Raw genomic sequence first — 24121 nt, 5'->3', positions numbered from 1 at the left:
TATCAAATTCAAACCTACAAACAATAGTTGTAGTTAAACTTTTTGAATTTAATTATATTGTTAATCAATTATAAGTATTTTAGATTAATATATATATTTAATATATGTTTTTTTTAAAAAAAAATTAAAATAATAGTTAAGGGTGTGTTTGTTTAGGTGAATTGTTGTATGATATTATATAAATAGGTATTTGATTTGATATTTTTGAAAAAAAAAATTGATGAATAATTTTTTTTTTGTGAAAATCCCTCGAACAAATCCCTCCTTAACTTTAATATTTCCTCTGTCCAGCTACAAAGTATACATATTTTTATTTTGGGACATCCAATTACAAAGTAACCATTTCATTAAATTTTTTTTTCCCCACAAATACCATTACTTTACATCACATTACTTTTAGGCTAAATTGCACAAAATCCACATGTGGTTTCATAAAATTGCACCAAATCCCCAATACTTCTAAAACTGCGTCAAATTCCCTCGTGGTTTCATAAACTTTGCGTCTAACCCCCTCAGCAGTCCTTATTTAACGGTATTTGACCTAAATGCGCTCAAATTGCGAATAAATTTTAGAATCTCAATTTCTAAATCTCTAAAATTACAAATATATTTATTTCTCAAATTTTAAGAGTTTATTTTTATTATTTTTTTAGGCTAAATATATAAAAAAATATATATTTGTAATTTTAGGGGTTTAGAAATTGAGATTTTAAAATTTATTTGCAGCTTGAGCGTATTTAGGTTAAATACCGTTAAATAAGGACCGCTGAGGGAGTTAGACGCAAAGTTTATGAAACCACAAGGGAGTTTGACGCAGTTTTAGAAATACGGGGGATTTGGTGCAATTTCATGAAACCACATGTGGATTTTATGCAATTTAGCCTTACTTTTATACGAAAAAGTTAGGACAAAAATATCATTACACTACTTTTACCTACCCACTATAATTAAAATACTATTATTTCTTAAACTCCGCGCCAAAAGTAAATGTATACTTATTGTGTGGAGAGAGGGAGAATTATACTCCCTCCGTCCCATGTATTATGGAACTACTACTGTAGATGCGAGAATTTAGGTAAAATGTGATTAGTAAATAATTAAGAAGTGTGATAATAAAAATAATTATCGTATAATAAAAATAATTGTGGATTAAAATTAAGATAACTAAATGGTTTAATTAAGATTAAAAAAATTATAAAATTTAAAATTTAAAATGAGATTAAAGTGTAGAATTATATTTCTAAAAAAAGAATGGACAAATTATATGGGACGGACGAAAATAGAAAATAGAGACAAATTATGTGGGACAGAGGGAGTAGGATATGATTAATATGGTTAGGTTTAGAAAGATTTTGATTTTAAAATTTTACTCTTTTTTAGAAATAATTAAAAAATTAGTAGTATATATATAATACTATATATATCGAATATGATATTTTAAAAGAAGATTTTATTCCAAATAAAAATTACTTCGGTTCTAAGGGTTTTATTAATATTAATTATTATATTAAAGGGTAAATTGTTTTTTTAGTCCCGTAATTGGATCCCTTTATCATTTTAGTCCTGTAAGTGGAGTCTGTCGCAAACTAGTCCCATAAGTGAAAAATTTTCGCTGTTTTAGTCCTCCGACGCCGGACGCCCGCGTGGCTCGCCGGAGGTGACGTGTCCGCCGGGTGTTCCGCCAGGTCAGTGACACATGGCAGACATGTGAATTTATTATTTTTTTTCATTTTTTTTAATTTTTTTTAAATTGGAACAAATAAAAAAAATACAAATAAAATTTAAAATAAGTTATAAAAAAAAATTAAAAATAAAAAAAAATAATAAAAATCCACGTGTCCGCCAAGTCAGCGATACCTGGCGGACACGTCATCTCCGGCGAGCAACGCGGGCATCTCCGGCGCCGGAGGACTAAAACAACGAAAAATTTTCACTTATGGAACTAGTTTGCGACATGATCCACTTACGGGACTAAAATGATAAATGGGTCCAATTACGGGACTAAAAAAACAGTTTACTCTATATTAAAACAAATTAAAAAAAAATTGCAAAAATATTTTTATTTTTATATTATAATACTAATATAATGATATTTATACAAAAAAATTATACAAATATAAAAATATTTTTAATATTAAATATGATAACAAAAAAATAAACGTGTCTTTTATTTTTATATTATAATACTAATATAAGAATGTTTATACAAAAAAAATATAAAAATATAAAAATATTTTTAATATTAAATATGATAACGAAAAAATAAATTTGACAGACTGAAGGGAGTGAGTATAAAATTTTTAAATGCATCCGTATATATATTTATTTAGTATGAAAATTTGTATTTTCTTTATAGGGTGTGTTTGTTTTGGAGTTTGGATTTTGAATTTGGATTTGAATAGTAAAAATTTTGAATTTGAATAGTTGTATAATGTGATATAAATAAGTGTTGATGTGATATTTTGAATGTAAAATTAATTTTTAGTATAATATAAAAAATAAAAAATAGGTATTTGATTTGATGCTTTTAGTATAATTCTAATCCAATCGCCTGAACAAACACACTATGTAAACTCACGCGCGGAGTGTCGCGTTTAAGGAAAACCAGGTTAAAGGATAGTTAAGGAAAGTACAGCTGTACCTACGACTACGCAGTACTACCTTATCCACATTGTCATCTACGAGCTTCTCTTGTCCACGTGGCTCGGTTTTATTGGACTGGGTTCGAGATGTCGCTTCAGTACTTGATTCCGATACCCTTTTCATTTCATGTCATTTAATTATTCACATTAACTTAAAAATAAAAAATTAATCCATGCTACGTAATTTGTCTCTATTATTTATTTTCGTCTATTTCACGTAATGTTTTTTTTTTTAAAAAAATATGATTATTCACTTTAATCATATTTTAAGTTTTAAATTTTATAATTTTTTAAATCTTAATTAAACAATTTACTTATCTTAATTTTAATTTATAATTATTTTTATTAAATACTCCTTCCGTCCTAATACAATAGTCTTATTTACTATTTTTGTCCGTCCCAAAACAATAGTATCATTTCCATAAATAATCATATCACTATAGAACTATCTTTATTTTTTCATTATTATTACACAATTGTCACTACATTTTACACTAATACACTCACAAGGGCAAAAAAGTCTTTTATCCTTACTTTTTATCCACTACAATACAATATCAATATTTTTTAAATCTCGTTTCAAATACAACGTAGACTATAGTTTTGGGACGGAATGAGTAAATTAAAACGGTCAAAACGAAATTTTCTTAAAAATATTTTAAATCAAAATTAACGATATTTATTCTGCATAATTTTTAATAAGAATATACTAATTTCTTTTTTCATAAAATACTACTCTCACTGTCCATACAATAAGTATATATTTATTTTTGACGCGTAGTTTAAGAAATAATAGTATTTTAATTATAGTGGGTAAGTAAAAGTAATATAATGATATTTTTTGCCTTACTTTTTTATATAAAAGTAATAATGTGATGTAAAGTAAGGTAATTGTGGAAAAAAGTAGAGTATTTAATGAAATTGTTACTTTGTAATTAGACGTCCCAAAATAGAAATATATATAATTTATAGCTGGACTAAAAAAATATTTTAAATAAAAATTACAATCAATATTAAATTTTAAATCAATTTCAAACAACAATCAAATAAACCCTAGACGTGTGGTGGGAGTGTTTAATTTTGATGTTGGTTTTATTATTTTAATTTTTTTTATCAAAATTTTAAAATATTTTATTTTATTTATTATATTATATCAGATTTAATTTTGTAGTTTAAATTTTATATTAATTTATATATATCATGACCAATAATTATTTCAATTTAAAATTTTATTATTTAAAATCAAAATTTAAAATTAAAATTTCACAAGTAGACACGTTTTTGTATTTCTTTTCAATTTCAGATGCCGAGGTCTATTTTTTCTTTTTTTAGATAATGTTAATGTAAAGTGTGTTTTTTTTTTAAAAAAAAAAAAAATATTTTCTCAAAAATGCATTTTTTCCCAAAAATAATTAATATATTATACAATTATTATTTTACTTAAATAATTTTATATCCCTCATTAAAAAATATGATTCCTCCGTTCCATCACAATTGACACCATTTTTATTTCGTTTGTTCGGTAACAATTAAAATCTTTCTATTTTTGTTAAAATTTACTAAATCAAAATATATTTAATAAATATAAATCAATTTAATTAGTTACATAATACTCCCTCCGTCCACTTACAATGTTTACATATTTTTATTTTGGGACGTTCAATTACAAAGTTAATATTTCATTAAATACCCTATTTTTTTCCACAGATACCCTTACTTTACATCACATCATTACTTTTACACAAAAAAATAAAGGCAAAAATGTCATTACACTACTTTTAACTACACACTATAATTAAAATATTATTATTTCTTAAACACCGCGCCAAAAGTAAATGTAAACATTATAAGTGGACAAATAGAGTATATAACATCATAAACTACGTAGTAGCTACTCAAAACTCTTTTATTTCTATCTTTCTCCTAAAAAAATATTTTTATCTATATTTAAAATTTCATCTCTTTTATAAAATTAATTTATGTTCATCTCTTTTATCAATATTTTTTATTTATTTGTATTATATAAAATTTTATTATTTATTACATTTTTTTTTTATTGCTATATAATTCAAAAAATATTTAAATATATAGTATATAAATTGAAAATCAAATACTACATCTAATATGGTTTTTTATAGTATGTATTCTCTTATGGCGTTGAAAATGCAAGCATTCCCTTCGTAGTACTTAACGGTATGTTTCATTGGGGTGTTTATTTGAAATTTTTATTATTTACCACTTTTTAAAAATTATTAAATCAAAGATATATTTTTTATACTCCCTCCGTCCAAGCTAAAAGTATACAATTATTTTTAGCGCGGAGATTAAGGAATAATAGTATTTTAATTATAGTGGGTAGGTAAAAGTAGTAATATGACATTTTTACCCTTACTTTTTTGGTATAAAAGTAATGATGTGATGTAAAGTAGAGGTATTTGTGGAAAATTGGGGTATTTAATGAAATAGTTACTTTGTAATTGGACGTCCCAAAATATAAATATGTATACTTTCTAACTGGACAGAGGGAGTATTATACTTTCTCCGTCCCACTTACCATGTTCACGTTGCCGTTTCTGTCTGTTCCACATCCTATGTCACTTTTCTTTTCTTGAAAATATTATACACTTTAATTTCATTTTCAATTTTCTAATTTAATTTTTTTTTAATTTTAATTAAATTAATTAGTTATCTTAACCTTAACAATTTATATTATAGGATAATTATTTTCACTAATATATTCTTAATTATCTATTAATTATATTTATCCTAAATTTTCGTGTCTACATTGACTCAAACATACCACGTGGGACGGAAGAAGTACTAATTTATCAATTTTATATTTAAAATATCATATCATGTTAAATATATATAATTTTAAAATATTGTACTCCCTCAACCCTAATATAATAGTTTTGTTTACCATTTTGTATGTCTCGCAATAGTCTCATTTGTATAAATAATCATATCATCATAAAATTATCTATACTTTTTCATTAACTATTTTTTACACTAATACATTCAAGCAAAATAGTGTTTTACATATTTTTTAACAAATACTAATATAATATTAATATTTTTTAAATATTGTGTCCAATTCAACTAAGGCTATAATTCTGGGACGGAGAAATAATGATAACTAAATTTAGAAAATTTTATTGGAGTATTAAATTAAATAAAATACTCCCTCCGTCCCAAAAGTATAGTCTTATTGGGTTTGGCACGAGATTTAATGAATATTGATATTATATAGGTAGTTGGTAAAAAGTAAGGATAAATGAATTTTTTGCCCTTATGTCAATTGTGTAATAATAATGAAAAAGTAGGGATAATTTTATGGTGATATAGTTATTTATGGAAATGGGACTATTGTTTTGGGACGGACAGAAATGGTAAATAAGACTATTGTATTGTGACAGATGGAGTATATCACAAATAAATATTTATATCTTTAAGAATTAATAGTAAAAAGATTAAAGACATAAATTTAAATTATATTTTTATATTTAAACATGCGTGATCTTCGGATTTTGTACTTATATGCTCATTTATCAGTATTATCTTACTTTTTATGTGGAACCGACCAAAATAAGAAAGTTGATAAATTATGTGGGACGGATAAAGTATAAACTAATATTAAAATACTATCATTTTTATATAAATTACAAATATACAATTATATACCATAGAGTACAAAGGAAAAAATTATCAATCTTACACATTTCTTTCAACCCATAAAATATAATTATTTTTTAATTTATTACAAAACTTCAAAATAGTATATGTATGGGATAAAGTATAAAAACACACTACTACACTAAACACAATCCTATATACTTTTTCCGTTCCTTTTAAATATATCATTTTGAAGTTTTGTAATAAAAAAAATAATACTATTATTTTATTGGTTAATAGAAATGTGTAAGAAATTTTGAAATTTTTACCATTTTATTTTACGTATAAAGTAATTGCATTTGTAATAATATATTTATAATTGTAATTAAAATTTAAATATATATTAGTATTACTATATAACTATTTTTATTAAAATAAAACAAATTCTTTTAAATGAAACAAATAAAATTATAAAAAAAATATATTTTGAATTGAAACTAATAATATAGTCTCCCGTCCTGCGAAAGATGAACCCTTTTATTAGGGACATGATTTTTTAAGTAGTATATATTAATAAGTTATTAAATAATAAGTTATGATATTAATTTTTTATTTTTTTATATGAATAATACTATTGATATTTTAAAAAAATTTAGGATTATATCTCGAAAAAATATATGTAATATAGATATTATTTTATAGATAATAAAATTTTATACTTTCTCCGTCCCGGTGCAAGGTTGTCGTTTACTTTTTGCACGTATATTTTATAATATTAGTATTATAATGAGTTATAGTAAAAAAAGACGAAAATGCTCATATTAGTATTGTATAATATAAAATTAATGACATTTGTATAATATAGTGTAAGTTGGAAGGGTATTTATTATGTTAGATAGATAGTACAATTACTAAATTATGAAATAGTAACATTGTTTTGGGACGAACAAAAATAAAAAATGACAATATTTCAATGGGACAAAGGGAGTATAATACAAATAAATAAATAAAATATTTATCATTACCATAAATTAATTTTATAAAAAAAATGAGGAGTTTTAAAGATAGATAAAAGATTATGTTAATTGATGAGAAAGATATAAATAAAAGGGTTTTGAATGGGTTGTACGTGTAAAATGTTAGAAATGTAATTAAATTGATTTATATTCCCTCCGTCTTAAACACTCTGCAACATTTTCTTTTTGATACGTTTCAAACACCCTGCAACATTTCCAAAATAGGAAATAATTAATTATACTTCATCTCTATCCCCACACTTTATCCTACCACATTACCCCAATAAAAAAATAAAATATACATTTATCTCTCCATCACTTCACTTAATTTCTAAATTATCTTACTTAATATTACTCACCTAAAAATTCGTGCCTAAAGCAAATATTGCACCTTATTTGGAACAAAGAGAATATTTGTTAAATATTTTTTTAAATTTGATAAAATTATTAAAAATGAAAAAAAAGGCAATCTTTTATGAGATAAAAAAAAAAAAAAAATAATAAAATGAATCATTTACGACGAAACTGAGGAGTTAAGTATATATTTATATATGAAACAAATGAATTACCCTAAAGGGAAATAAAAATTGGTTTGTATTGTGATGGCGCTGTCAGTGTCATCAATCACACATGAATATGATGCCATGAATATTTATATAATTATCAAAAAAGGGAAGTAAAAAGAAAGGGATTTTGGAGGAGGTTGTCGTGGATCCATCACATCCAATCGAAACGTCAACTTATACCTTCACACACATTATTATTATTATTATTACTATTATTATTATTTTTTAAATTATTTATGTTGGGGTGCAAATTCAAGTCTCACATTAAAAATGATAAAAAAAATTACACACCTTATAAGTCTCAGCTAAACTCCACTAGGATGAGGCCTTTTGGAGGATATCCAAAAACAAATCCGTGCGGGCTCAATCCAAAGCGGACAATATCATACTAGCGTTGAGTTGACCCAGTCCCAACTCTGGTATCAGAGTCCGGTTAGATGATGAAGTGAACTAGGTGGCATTGGGCATTGGTTGTGGTGGTGGGCTCGCCCTCGTGACCTGCGGATGTGCCTTGTGTCGAAAGTCTCCTGGCGGTGTCGGGTTGGTCCCGATCGAGGTGGTCAGGTGCGGAAGGTGGACCTTTTGGAGGATATTCAAAAACAAATCCGTGCGGGCTCAGCCCAAAGCGGACAATATCATACTAGTGTTGAGTTGACCCAATCCAAACAATTTATTTTTTATTTTAGTCCGTCTTATAATAAAGTATCAATTTTTTTTAGTAACTGTATTATCTACCTAACACTACAAATACTCTTACAATTTACAATATACTCCCTCCGTCCCATCAGAATTGAACTATTTTATTAGGAACACGGTATTTGATGTTTAATTAGTTATAATATTATTATATTAATTTTTTGTATAATTAATAATATTTATATTTTTAAAGTAAATTTAACATATATGATTAAAAAAATTAAAATATATGTTTAAATATTTAAAAATTATATAGTAATTAAAAAATATATGCAATATAGAGAATACAAATTTTTATAATACAACTATATAAAAAAAATATTTTTGTTTATTTATAATTAACATACATCAATTTTATAGTTTTAAATATAGATAAAAATATTTATTTTTTTAGGAGAGATGTAGAAATAAAAAGGGTTTTGAGTGGGTCCTATGTCATTTATAATATTGTATGTTATATAGTTAATTAAGTTGATTTATATTTGTTAAATATGTTTTGATTTAATAATTTTTTATCAAAAATAGAAATGTATCAATTGTGATGGGACAAACAAAAATAGAAATAGTGTCAATTGTGGTAGGACGGATGGAGTATTACACAAATGTCATTACCTTTATATCACACAATACTAATAAGATTATTTTAGTATTTTTCTACTTTATTCATACTAAATCTCAATATAATACTAATATTTCTAAAACTCTGTGCAAAAAACAAACGACTACCTAGTTATGAGACGGAGGAAGTATTATTTTTTTATAGTAGATTAAAAAAAATAAAATATTATTATTTCTTAATTTATTACAAAATCTCAAAAAACTCATTTGAAGGAACGAAAAGAGTAATAATTAATATTCAAATATTAGCACATAAAAAAATAAATATAAAATAATAAAATCATTTAATTAATTAATAGAAATATATAAAATAATTTTAATATTTTTGGTTGCAAATACAAAATAATTATAATAAATATCTTATAAATATTATGAATATTTAGATAACATTATCTTTTATGTAATTTTCAATAAGAAATTCTATCTATATTTTTTAATAAAAATATATATTTTTTCATAAAATATTTTAAGATAATAAAAACTAATTTCTCCCAACAATATCATAACTCCAAAATATATTTATAATTTTCATGAAGTTATTACATTAAAAGAAAACAAGACCTTGATATATTATTAAATATAATACATTATATAGATGTAATATTGTAATATGTTACATATGAATATAATATAATTTCTATTAAGTAATTTGTTATTTTTTACCTTATTTTGTAATATTTTGAAATTTTTATTTGAGAAATATATCATGGTGTGTTTGTTTGGGGGATTTTACCTCAAATTCATTATTCATCCAATTTTTTTTCTTAATAAATATCAAGTCAAAAACTTATTTTTTATTTTTTATATTATACTAAAAATTAATTTAAACATCACCTCAATACCTATTTATATCACATCATACAACTATTTTAATTTAAATTTTTTACAATTCAAATCTCAACTCAAAATTCAAACTCCCAAACAAACACACACTCAAAAATAACTCAAAATTCAAACTTCCAAACAAACACACAAAAATAATACTTTTGAAATACAACAAGTTAAATAAATATATATCAAGAATATTATCAAAAATATTTTATTTCAAATACACATGTAAGTAATCTCATTTCTCTTAGTTTAGTTGACCTAGGGTGTGTTTGGTAAAAAAAATAGAAAGAATATTGTCGTAAAAATTAGAAATATTTTGATATTTCTATACAGACAAAATAAATAAATAGTGAAAAAAGGTAGATTGAGGGGGCATATTCAATATAGATTTTCTAGAACTTGTTGACTTTCAAAACCTGGGTGTATTCAATCAAGATTTTTAATTTTTTTTTAAAATCTAACGGTATTCAATCCAATTTTTTAAAAGTCTTTTAAAATTCAAAAGTATTCAATCCATACTTTTAAAAGTCTCTTAAAATCTCGATTTTTAAAGTGTATGGATTTTAATGAAAAATTGTGAAAATTTTGTATAGGATATAATCTCTCATCATCAACAGAGATTTTGATGGATTGTTAAAATTATTATTATTATTATTTATTGTTGTTTTTGGTGTTATATATGTGATAAATAATATAATAATATTTATTAATATTATTATAATTTTTAATAAAAATAATAATTTAAAGCTAAAATATATTAGTAAATTATTATAATTTTTTTTAAATATATATTTTTATATTATAAATATAATTTTTAAAAATATTATTATCATAATAAATATGGATTAATATCGTATTTTCTTTTCAATTGTCGAATATAAAATATTATCATTCTGGTGTAATTCTCCTTTTTTTAATTATCGAATACACTATATTATCATTCCGATGACGATGAAACATATAGTTAAATATATATATATATTGTTGAACCGTTAATTTATATTTATTGTTTATTCTAATATTTTTTCAAATTCATAAATTATATTTTTTTATATTATTTATAGACGTATTTATTTTTTATGTAAAAAAGTTATATAAATTATAATAATAACAATAACTAATAAAGAAATATAAAACTAATTTGATATATTGAATGATAATATAATACTAAAATTATAAAATTAAGAATAATATAATAATCTACAATATAGTAGTGTTACAGATGTTACTACTTCTATATTATTAATAATTATATATTATTTATTAATATTAAATTTTATTTTATAAAAATATAGTAATATATAATAATTTTAATTATAAATATATTATATTTAGAAAAAAATTATTTTACAATCCTACAAAATTCATATAAATTCATAAAGAATTCAATTAAATTCGTAAAAATCTATCTAAATCAATTACTAATTAAAATCCATCAAACTCACCGTAGAATATGAATTTTCTAAATACACATTAATCCATAAACTTTTTAAAATTAAAAAAAAAATCCATTAAAATCCCAAGAATACACCATTGAGTTACGAAGGTAAAAATATTTTAATGTGATATTTTATGAGAAAAATATATTTTTCCGATTCAACTCTTTATGCCACATAGATTATTAAATAAAAATATTTTAATATGATTCCATAAGGAATGACTTTGTGGGGGTGGGGATGGACTCAATTCCAGCTAGTTTGCAAAAAATATTTTAATGTGAAAATAGATAAATAAAAAATAAAATATAGAAGAATTTTATTTATTTAAGTAAAAATAATTAAATTATACTAAATATATATATATTTTTTACTATAAACAATTATAAATAATAAAATTTACCAAAAAAAAAAAAAGATTTATAATAATTGTACTATTTAAAATTTAAAATAAATAGGAGCGTTTGACTATAATTTAAATTATTATCTAATATTTGGGTGTGTTTTTTTGGGATTAAATTAGATTTTCACAGTTCATTCTATTTCATCCCAAAAAATATCAAATCAAATACCTATTTTTATTTTTTATATTATACTAAAAATCAATTTTACATTAAAAATATCACATAAACACCTATTTTTATCACATCATACAACTATTCAAATTCAAAACTTTTACTATTCAAATCCCAACTAAAAATCCAAATCCCCAAACAAACACACCGTTAATGGTTTCATGGTTTTTAAATGAAATAATTTTATATGTGTGTTATTTTATTAAATTAAAACATACTTAATAAATATAAATTAATTTAATTAAGTACATAACGTATAACATTAATATATCGACACTTTATTTTTATCATCTCTTCAAAAAAATAAATATTTTGTCAAATATATTTTATATTAATTATAAATAAACAAACTCATTTTTTTTATTTACTTGTATTATAAATTTTTTTATTTTCTACAAAATAATATTCATATTGTATATATTTGTTTATTGCAATATATATATAAATATTTAAATATAAATTCTAAAAATTTTATGTTATATATATTAAATTTATTTTAAAATTATCAACATTCATATGTGTATATATAAAAGGCAAAATAAATAAGAAAATGTGTACATAGGATTTATCACGTGAGTTATGTGTTTCGGCCAAAATAAATAATAAAAAAAAATGGAAAAATAAGCAATCCAATTCAATCAATGCTCTTTGCATCTTCTGTTAGACTGTTACCTCTCTCTCTCTCTCCTCTCTCTCTTTCTCTCTCATCTTGTTGGTGCTTCCTTCTCCTTCCCCATTCATCAATGGCGGAGGTTCCTCTGCTCACCAATAAGTAACTGCCCAATCTCCGCAACTGTACTCACCCAGAATGCTACACTTGTTCACAATTCAATTCGCACTCTGCAAAACCCCCCTTTTCCTGCCCTACTCCCGCAAAACCCGCCTGACTTCTTCCTGTTTTTCTCGATTTTGTTAATTGAGTTTTGGTGTTTGTGGTTTCATTATTTGAAGATTCGCTCGCATGGTTTCCGGATGCGCTCGCTCTCTTTTCTCTCCGGATTCGTCTCCATGTCTCTGCTCTGAGACTTTGCTCTCTCGCCATAGAAGTGTCTGCGGATTTCTCTGCGCCTGCTCCGCCTAGCGATTATACGAACTTTTGTTGTTGCTCCCGAAAAAGCTGGAGAATAGTGAAATGTTGGATCTGAATATTGGTGCAGACTCCTTCTCTTGCGGAGACGATGAAATTGATGTTAAGAAAACTATTTGCAGCGCCGTCGATGCTGATTCTGTAACTTCCACCACCACCACCAACGCGGAGGCCTTCCCCGCCGGTCTAACCGATGAGCTCGATTCCAACAGCGCCACTCGCACCCTTGAGTTCTCTATCCTCAACGAAAAAGTCGTCAAAATCGACGATGGAATGACTAACGGTACCATAAGCGACAGAAACCGCGAGCTTCAGCTTTTTCCGGCGGGTGCTTTGGCTTCAACTCCGGTGTCAGATAAGGCCAAGTACTGGCTAAATTTGTCGGTTCCTGAGGTTTCCGGCGGTAGAGGTGTGGAATTGAGGATTTTCGCTTCGCAATTGCCGCCTAAAAACCAGGTGCAGCCGCCGCCGCCGCCGCAGCAGGCAGCGAAGAAGAGTAGGCGCGGTCCCCGCTCCCGGAGCTCGCAGTATCGAGGAGTTACATTCTATCGCAGAACAGGAAGATGGGAGTCGCATATCTGGTTAGTTTCTGGCAATTCCACACATACATAGAATCAGTGTGCTCTGTTCATGTTGCATGCATGCGTGTGTGCGATTGAATGAAGAAAGGCTGGGCGTTTGTATGGATTAGAAATTCCGCCATTGACAAGACAGGGATGCTCTGTATGCTTCCTACAGTACTCGTACTTCTGCAGCAAATGTATATGCATATATATATATATGTGTATGTGTCCTTCTTTGGAATTGATTTTTATGGATTTTACATTCGATTTTGTGCAGACTTCCCTTATTAGATTATAGACTGGCATTGTTATTTACCATAGTGTACGGAAACTTGAGAATTGAATAGGCCAGATGGTTTCTAGTTGTACTACTGTGGTCCTTATGTATAATGAATTTAACAATCATCTCTCTGTGTTTTTGGTGCAGGGATTGTGGCAAACAAGTCTATTTGGGTACGAAATATGAGCAATTTTCTTGATTAGTTTAATGGGAGTGGGGTTTGCCTCTGCAATTCTGATTTTGCTGCTTAGTTGTGAGTCTGCTTGACAGTTTCTGTTGGGGTTTCTTGCAGGGGGATTTGACACAGCTCATGCTGCAGCTAGGTAAGACTATTTGGTTTCTGCTTGAGACAATTGGGATCTTGAAATTTGTATTCTTAGGAGTTTGTTTTGGTGAACTGTGTATGATGATCTCTTATATCCATCAGAGCGTATGATCGTGCTGCGGTCAAGTTTCGTGGAATTGATGCAGACATCAATTTCAATATCATTGACTATGAAGAAGACATGAAACAGGTTGTTAAATCCATACATAATGGTTCTGGCATCATTTTGTTGTAAATTTCAATGAGCTTCAATGAATGAATGAATGGGTGGTCTGCAGACGAAGAACTTGACGAAAGAAGAATTTGTTCAAGTTCTTCGTCGCGAAAACACAGGGTTCTTGCGTGGAAATTCAAAGTTTAGAGGCGTGACTCTGCAAAGATATGGACAGTGGGAAACAAGAACGGGCTATTTTGTTGGGCAAAAGTAAGAACACACTTCAAATCTTGAACTCATGGATCATATATGCCCTTTAGTATGAACAATTCAGTTGCTCCTGGTTGTCTCAAATTTATCTGCTTAGCCACTGTTACTCGTCAATTTCTAGGATGCTAGGTGTATTGGTGCATGAAATACCTGTGTGTATATATTTAAGATTGTATGGTGTATTGAATGTAGTTGTATCTCAGTTATTGGGCAACGAAAGCTCCAGCCTTATTAGAAAGTGTTGTACTAAAACCTTTCTTTGATCGGTAAAACTCTTGTAGTTCAAGTAGTGAGGTATCTCCCACTTTGGGGTTATGAACTTGGGGTTCGATCCCGGATGGGTGGTTGTGCATGTGTGTGGTGTAAAAAATTAAAAGTAAAAATTGCGTCCCCTGTTAAACAAGCCTCTATTTCCTTTCTGATTCAGGGACTATGGCAAAGCAACCACCGCGCATGATTCGGAACTAAGTGTCGCCTGCTTTGAGTCTCGTAATGAGAAGAAAGAGATAAATTTCACTCCTATAAATGGAGGTGGTATGTGAAGTTTTTTTCTTGCATTCATTATTGCCTTTTCTTTTTGTTTCTATCAATGTAACGATATAGCCTGACTTTGTTGCCATAGGTAAATTTGATCTCAATCTTGGCATATCTTTGTCTTCAAATGACCCACAATGGAATAGCCTGTCACCCAATGGAGATAAAGAAATGGTCAGCAGTTTCTATCTTTGCAATGCAATACTTTATTTGCTTCTGTGTTCAAGTGTTTCAATTCTTGAATACACTCCACATTTCAAGCCTTCGAGAGCTTTTCTTAGTTAACATTCAACTGATGTTTCCATTACGATTGATGTGCTGTTTAACCTAAAAAAATCAGCATACTATAAATTGTATAAGGTAGAACACAACCTGAAATTTGTATTGCATCAAACAGTGTTAGATGATGATGTTGTTATTTATCAAACTTACAAAATGATGATGGGAAAAGAGCTGAACCAACGTATATTTCATGCTATCGACGACATATAGACATTATCCAGTTTACAGAAAATGTAATTGAAAGGAAGATGCAAACCAACTTAGAAGGATTTTGTTGTTGATATGTGTTAGCTTAAAAATCCTCTAGTTTTCTCTGATGTTCCCGCCTGTATGCTCAGAATATGGTTATAGAAGATTGTATTGGTAAGTCTTTGAAACTAATGATCTGATGATGTTCTCTTACAAATTTTAAGGTTGAGACCTCCTCTGCTTCTGTCCACAAGCTTTTAGTGGCAGCCAAATATGCTCCAACGGATGGTAACATGTATTCTGGTTTCTCGCCGACTAGTAAGGTGCCCGTTTTCTCTATATTTGAAAACTTGAGACTGCCCCAATTATAGTTCTCATCGAAATTAGCATGGTGATGAGTTCTTGAAGTTAACTCTTTTGCACCAATTTGCTCATTTTTTGGAAAAAATGCATCTTAATTTTATTTGTGCACGGGCGCACAGAATTTCCATTTCTTACGTGAAGAACATAAGCTCCGAAGTGACGAGCATTTGTTTTGTAAATGACAGGAAAGAGCGAGTGGCGAAAACATTCCCCTTCTGTCACTGTCTTCTGCAGCATCATCAGGATTCTCATCAGCGGCTACAGTTCCATACTCGAAACTCCCTCAGCTCAACCATATCCGGAAAATCAACTGACATGGCCGAGCAAGCAGGTTCTTCTTATCTCTTTTGAAACTTTTGTCCCGCTATATGTAGGCTGGTACATACAGTACATGGCAGTAAAAATGCATATAAACCTTTGTGGGAATCCTATCCTCCTCCTGTCATGGAAAATCGTTTTGATCTTTCGCCATAAATAGAGCTCTCGATGACATGTATGCATGCATGAATCGGTAGAAGTTATTGATGGATAATGAAAATAAGGTGTAGACTATTGATGTCCAAGTGAAGAAGAAGAAGAAAGAGTTTATACAATGATCAAATACTTTTGTGAGTTTTAAGTTCGCTTACTCATCTTCGACTACAGAAATTATTTTTTCTTGGATATATGTAGGAATCGGGAAAGGAGACAAAAATAGAGGGTCGGACTATATAATAACCGAAAACCAGCGTCGCCAGGTACCGATCGATTAAGTCCCTTTTATATCATAATGGTGAGCGAGCTAAGACATAGATGAAGTTTTTATATCGTACTTAGTGATGCAATCGAATGTTAACTGAGCCGAAGCCTGGTTGAAAATGATCACTCAAAAAACAGGGGATATGATAGGACATGAATGCAGCAGTTGTGAAAGTGAAAGTGAAAGGATAGGTTTAGAATGTTATGGGGAAGGTGATAGATACAATATGGTGTATGTCTTCATCATGCTCATTCATTTGAGATTTCGTAATTGATATTAATACAAGAAATATGTTCATGTAGCACACCTATAAAGTATGAATTATTAATACAGATTTTATCTAACTCACCTATAATCTGTCTCCCTCTTATTTATTTATTTTATTAAATCTTTAGCCCTAGATTTATTCCACTTGACGCGTATACGAAACAAATGATTGTAATTTTAATAGATTAAGATGATACGGTGTCCCAAATTCGCTCTAAATCATACAACAGCAATATCTTAACACGCACATAAGCAATAAAGACAGCTTTCACGATCAAAGTGTAAATTTGGATTGGTTGTTTGTTGAACGATCAGACTGCGGATACACATACTGGTGACGACAAAAATATAAAGTACAAAATAATTGTTAACCCAGTTCAGGGGTTCCCACCCAGATGAGTTTCATTATCAAAGTAGTCGAAGCATGAAGTTCTATGATACAAACCACTCTATTTTTTGAAGATATCCCATCCCTAATCTATCTTTATCTCAACCAACTCAATGAACTAGTGTCTCTCCCTTTTTACCCAAGAGCTTTTCACCCAAGAGCCTACGAACTATCTCATTTTTTTTTAGAGGAATTACGTTCAGATTTTTCTATGCTCCACAAATCTATTTTGTTTCACTCTATATTCTCTATTAAAGCTCTATCTCCAAACATGATAATATTCACTTTAACAAACTCAATAAGAATGAAATCTTTTCCTCAATTATTTTTTCTTATCTTCACAAAGTTTGTTACAACTATTTTTTGTTATTTCTTCTCGATCAATTCGTTCGGGTCTTCGTTGGATTGATCATTTTGGGTTATTTCCTTATTTGATTGGACTCGAAACAATTTAGGTCGCGTCTGTCCATCACTGTTGGTAAACAATTTAGGTCGCGTCTGTCCATCACTGTTGGTCTATTGACCGAACATTTGTAAACAACATCAATTAAAATTCAAAAACAAATACAATCCACTTTCAACATGATACAACAACAATAATAATAATAATAATAATAATAATAATAAACTTCATCTTGAATGTATAGCGGAAACTTAATCCATATTAATAAAATTGCATGACGTATCTCAGAGTATGTAGGCACTCCACCTGAAATCGAACGCCGAGGATGTCTCATTATTTGATCTTCAAAGGCTTAATTCAACATATAAGCAACTTGATGTAAAGACACTGATTCATGAGATGTAGCCTCTATTTATATATCATCTTTTACTTTCTATTTTAGTGTGTTTTTCTAAAATATGCTACGTCCGCCTAAAGGTCCATTTACTTTTTATGGTGTTGATATTTGAATATTAATTATTATATCAAAATATTCTACAAATTTAAAAAAAATTTGCAAAAATACTGTCTTATAACACTAATAAAAAGACATTTGTAAATTTTTTTTTATACAAATATAAAGATATTTTTAATGTTAAGTACAATGACACAAAGGTAAATGTGACCAATAATATAAAAAATATACAAATATAAAGATTCACTTGTCATACATAATTCGCCTAGTATAACTTGCTTTGTCGCGTATAGTTTGCAGGATATTAGGTTCGACCGGAAGTTTACCCGGTGCACACTTTCGGATAACGGCGGTGAGTTCCCTAGTCATAATAAAAAAAAGAAAAAAAACATGTAACAAACGCAAGATCTAGATCAAAGATAATGTAGCATCTGTTAATTTCGACGTGTCGATGAAATTATAGATAAAAGTTTAATAATATTTAAGGGTATGTCTGATTACAAATTGGAACACAAATTGCCCTATGCTTTCAACTTTTTTCATAACTTATAACAAAATAATCACATTAATTAACATTATAATTTAACTTTCAATCATACATCCTAATGTACAATCAAACACACCTTTAATATTGCAGGATATTAGTTTCGATCGGGATTTACCAGTGCACACTTTCGGGTAGCGGCTGCGAATTTCTACGTCATAAAAAAAAAAAGAAAAAGAAAAACACCCTTAATACTATGTTGCTAAATATGAGATAGAACTTTTTAAGAAGAATCTTATTAGTTTATGATCTTGAATACTATATATGTTTTTGGTTTGCTTTTTGTATTTTATATTTAAATAAAAAAAACAAATCTTAAAAAAATAAAATAAAATAATACAATCCATATGTTGGAAAAATGAGTCAACTTTCATTTTTATTAGGCTTATGCCAACTTGTATAGGGTTTTATAACTCTTGTGCTATCATTCATTCATTTACTAGTTGACTAAGTAATTTACTATCTTCTATTTATTTTTTAGTTAACAAATTTATTGGTACTTAGTTTTATGTCAATATATATTAACTATTTAGATATTTTAATACTTCCTCAATTCACAAATATTATGCTTGATTTATTGGCCATAAAAATTAAAAAATAATAATATTTTAATATAAAAATAGAATTGATAAAAAATAAAATAAAAATATTATAAAAAATTATTAAATGATTGATTAAAATATTGATGGAATAAATAAAAAATAATTATTATTTATTAAAATATGAATAATAAAATTATCGGTGGACAAAATTATTTCTTATAAATAAATATTAATAAATTTAACGACCAATTAAAAAGGAAATAGTGACATGTACTGTGAATGTGTATTTATCTAAAACTAAGGATTGGTTATTGTTGTGGACTTGTTTTAAAATTATAAAAAGAACAGTATCTATATGCATATTGTTTCAAAATTGATAAAATGTTGGTGCAATCATTTTGATCATAAGCTCAATGATGATATCTTATATTTCATATTCTTTATTATTTTATTGTTTATTTTTATTCGTTTTGGAATATGTCTATACATAGGTTTTGACTTTATGATTCACAATATCAATTTTATTTTTCTCTAAAAAATTATTTTAATATGGTATTAAAGTGTATTTTTTTTTTCTGAAATAGATACAATTTAAAAACCCACGCTTCTTCGAGTATATTTACCTAAAATATACCCGGAGGTCTCTAAATAATTAGTCGTCCGTCAAGTTTATTTTTCAATTTTGCATTCGAGTTTGACATTTGATCGTTTGTCATAGTTTAGTACAAAATGATGCTTCTGATTGCGTTGAGAGTCTCGTTGCTTCTGATTACGGTGAGAGTCCCGTTATTTTCGACTTCGATAAGAGTTCTGTTGTTCCGACTCCAGTGAGGGTTCCATTTCCGACTTCGTTGAGAGTCCGGTTTCGACTATAATTCAGTTGAAGACACTACTTCTGATTCTCACTTGATGGACGATTGTGATTGCGTCATATTCAATCTCTCTTTGCAAACTCAAGTTGTTTCACGATACCATTTGAGTTTGAGAGGATGTTGAAATATTTTAATTATTAAGTTTTAGGTTAGATTTAATTGTTTTAGATTTGGTTTTATCTATTAGGTTAGTTGGTTATTATTTGACCCTATCGAGTATGTTTCATAGTACCTATATGTAGGTCCCAATTTTGATTGTGAATAATAATGCAATTTTTGAATTTCCGTGAACTTATATCACATGATATCAAAGTCCTAAATTAGGTATTCCTTTTTCCTACTACGCTGCCGTCCTGTTTTACCGCCATTCGCCGGTCACCGGTCGACACCACTGCCACCATCGTCTCCGTCTCGAAGAGATCAGCCCGCCCCAAAAGTTTCGCCTCCATTGGCGGCGCGTAGCGGCACCATATTCCGGTGGTGCAAATCCGGTGTCTGGCCACCTTTTCTGCTGCCGTCTTTCAGCAGCGCGTGGCGGCGCATCCGGTGGTTTCCGGCCGCCGCCTCATGCTTTGATTTTCGACGTCACAGTATTGTCGGTTTTGTTACCTGATTTGATTTTATCTTGCATATGTTATTGGAATGAATTCTTCAGTCAAGAATATCGCGACTCTTTCGCATCAAGTTCTTGCTTCCAATTCATCTCATGTCATGGCCAACTCAGGTAGTCCTAAGCGGTATTTTGATTCTGGTTGCTGCAATCATATGACACTTACACTTGGTCTCTTGATCGATGCGTATCCTATGTCATCTTCATTGCATATACATTGTTAATGGGAGTCACATAGATATCACTCATTCAAGATATGTATCTCTACAATTTATATATCTTCCTGATACCTACTGCATTCTCTATTTGACTTTAAATTTTGTATCAGTTGGTTGATTAGTTGACCAGAGACTTACTGTTACTTTCTCCTGTTCTGGTGTGTAGGTTCATGATCAATGTACAGGTCAAATTCTTGGGATAGGTCGAAAAGTGGGTCAACTATTTGAGGTACAATATTTGAAAATTCCTCCCGACAATTTTTCTGTTGCTGCTACTCATACCCCTCTACCATTATGTCCCCTAGTCTTCAGTAGCACATTGGTCTTGGTCATACATTTTCCTCTAAGATTTTTGGAGATTTAAAAATATCTTTTAAGATACAAAAAAAAGATTTATGTATAAAATGAAAATAGTATCGTGCATGTTCGTGTAGTAACTCCAAAAACTTCGTCAAAAATAAATAATCTCTTTAACCGGTGAGTGTCCGGGTCGAACTCAGGGAATATGTGAATATCCTATATTTAATTAGAAAAAAAGTGCAATGAGTTAATGCAATCGAAGAAACTGAAAAGATAAACTGCAGAAATTAAATCGAACTAAAAAACGATAAAATATACGTATCTCGAAAAGGATGAAGCAAGGCGTTTGTGTCTGACTTTTGCGTTCTTTAATGGCTAGATTTTCATGGATAAAATGAGCGGGATGACGATGGCGTGATAGCGAAAAATATATGTATAATTGCGGGGCGGCTTGGAGGAATGAACGTGATCGCATTTGCTCGCTTGACCTTAGGGGATTTACAATGAGGCTTCAACGACATTCGGCGAAGAACATTATAAGCAAAAAACTCTACTGTCACTAGAAATTTTTGTGACCCAATAGACCACCGCCTCTGGCCCATGAATTATTCTTCCAACCGTTCCACTAGTGGCTCTACCCCTCTGATACCTCTCTTTAATCGGAATTGAATTCAGAACAGCAACTAAGCAGATCGACAAGGCTTCCGCGTACTTAGCTACGTTGAACTACCCGGAATCTGTTTGTGACACGAAACAGGGCTGAAATAGTCGATTCTTCTATCGCCCTTCCGTAACCTTGTCGAAATCCAACTTGAACAATTCAAATCGAACATGAAATTTTTGGGTGAAGGTGAGGTGGAGAAATATGATAGGAATTTTACTAGCAATAATAATATGCAAGAATTAAAAAAAAGGGTGGGGGGAGAAAATCAGTTTGCTCGCGACACAAAACCGAAAATATCGTATTATTAAACTAGATAAAAATATGAGAGAAAAGAAATGGAGAAAATGAAATGTATGAAATGTATATTGTTATGTATATAGGGTGTATATAGATGTGTATAGGTGTGTTTAGAGAGAATATTTATAGGGGAAAAAACTTCTAGAAGCTTCGCGGTTATAACCGCCTATAAATAACTACTTCTAAAAATAACTACTAACTACTTCTAAAAATAGCTACTAACTACCTCTAAAAATAACCACTTCTAAAAATAACTATTAACTACTTCTAAAAATAACCATAAATAACTATCTCTAAAAATAATAACTAATATAACTACTAATAACTTACTAAAAACTATCTATTTTCTAGAAAGTTCTAGAATAAATATTACAAAAATAGCCAAAAATTGGCTAAGTAATGATGCAGGAATTAAATATGGGAGCTAGGAGAGTGCATGAATAAATGCAGGGTGACTGGAATAAATGCAGGAGCTGAGGCAGGTTGGACGGATTTAATGCAGTCGCCGCTTGTTTTCCACATAGCCGCCATCACTCACTTTCATAAAGAGATTTTCTCTCCGCTCACATTTCTGTGCAGCCGCTCACAGAGTCCGCGCTAGCCGCCATTTTCGCCTTTTAAAGCTAGTTTTGAACTCCCAGACAAGTTTTCAAGCATTACTTCATATGTATAAATAATAAACACCTTATAAATATTTATTTAAATAAATAATAAATAAAATTAAGTTAACCAAAATTAAATACTTAAATAGCACATAAATAATGCTTAAAAATATAATTCAAGAAACACATCACTTAATTTAAATTATAAACCAAAATAATTATAAATTACACCTAAAAGCTAATAAATTAATATTATACACAAGATGAAATAAATACAATTATTAGAATAAATTAACATAAATAATACCAAAATTCGACATAAATAAATAAATAATTAAATAAATATAAGCTATAAAATATGGTAAAATCCAGAGTTATCAGTTATACATTTTTCTCTAAAATTCAGTCTCTAATTAGTAAGGGTCATTTGGTTTCTACTAGTCTTGAGTCATTCGATTGCTTACATTGTTATTTGGAAAAATAACCAACCCTATCTTTTCAAAAAATGTGTCGATCACAAGTAAACAATTTTCTTTAATTCATTATGATATTTGAGGTCCTTCTCATGTTCCATCATTGAGTGTGCGTTGTTATTATGTCATATTCATAGATAATTACTCTCATTTTACATAGATACATTTTTTGAAACACCGTTTAAAATTACCTCAAATACACGCTCAATTTGCACAAATTATTAGAACTCAGTTTTCCTATTCCATCAGACCCTCCGTACTGGATAACGGCCTTGAGTATAAAGATTCTATACCATGTTGAGTATATTTATTCCTATCCATATACCTCTCAACAAAATGGTCGCATTGAGCGCAAAAATCATCACATTCTATATAGTCTCTTTTGTCTGCCTCCAAAAGTTTTGAAGATATGATGAACCTCCAAAAGATTGACAATTTTGAGAATAATAGTAGTATGAAGGAATAGAAGAATATAATGAAGTAAAATTTAGGACAGAGGTTTGAAAATTTTGAGAAACATTAGGGTTGAAAGAATTTTGTGAACATTCTTGATTTCCAAGCATGTTCGTAAAACTTTGAAATGAAAAAAACTTTCGTGATTTAGAAGATTTTTTAGAGTTTGACTTCATTGTTAAAATTTGAAGGTAGAGTAGTGAGAGAAAATATTGTAACTTTAAAAAATAAAGATCTTTGAAAATTTGTGTGTTTT

At 28.6% G+C, this 24121-nt stretch overlaps 1 protein-coding gene across 3 annotated transcripts; it reads left to right on the top strand.

Moving 5' to 3' along the window:
• Positions 1–12624: 12624 nt before the first annotated feature.
• Positions 12625–17142, top strand: LOC127245081 (ethylene-responsive transcription factor RAP2-7-like). 3 transcript variants are annotated; one of them, XM_051265724.1, is made up of 10 exons: positions 12625–13660; positions 14070–14095; positions 14215–14245; positions 14350–14437; positions 14526–14671; positions 15099–15205; positions 15294–15379; positions 15901–15999; positions 16225–16370; positions 16712–17142. In XM_051265724.1, exons 1-9 carry the CDS (start codon positions 13125–13127, stop codon positions 16351–16353), a joined length of 1248 nt encoding a protein of 415 aa, XP_051121681.1. In that variant the 5' UTR covers positions 12625–13124; the 3' UTR covers positions 16354–16370; positions 16712–17142. The 3 variants fall into 3 exon arrangements, with proteins under 3 accessions (XP_051121681.1, XP_051121682.1, XP_051121680.1); XM_051265725.1 differs by lacking the exon at positions 16712–17142 and having other exon boundaries at positions 15099–15202; positions 16225–16705; XM_051265723.1 differs by lacking the exon at positions 16712–17142 and having other exon boundaries at positions 16225–16704.
• The last annotated feature ends 6979 nt before the right edge of the window (positions 17143–24121 follow it).

This window comes from Andrographis paniculata, unplaced genomic scaffold, assembly GCF_009805555.1.
Source record: "Andrographis paniculata isolate CXL003 unplaced genomic scaffold, ASM980555v1 Contig21END, whole genome shotgun sequence".
NCBI lineage: Eukaryota > Viridiplantae > Streptophyta > Magnoliopsida > Lamiales > Acanthaceae > Andrographis > Andrographis paniculata.
The sequence above is the reverse complement of the archived record's forward strand: the minus strand, read 5'-3'. Positions and strand labels throughout refer to the sequence as shown.

Bases quoted from the DNA above. Each gene is read 5' to 3' on its own strand.
- LOC127245081 (XM_051265724.1), top strand. From the start codon at position 13,125: ATGTTGGATCTGAATATTGGTGCAGACTCCTTCTCTTGCGGAGACGAT. The intron at 15,206-15,293 runs GTATGTGAAGTT...TTGTTGCCATAG, and splicing joins CACTCCTATAAATGGAGGTG to GTAAATTTGATCTCAATCTT. The intron at 16,000-16,224 runs GTGCCCGTTTTC...TGTAAATGACAG, and splicing joins GTTTCTCGCCGACTAGTAAG to GAAAGAGCGAGTGGCGAAAA.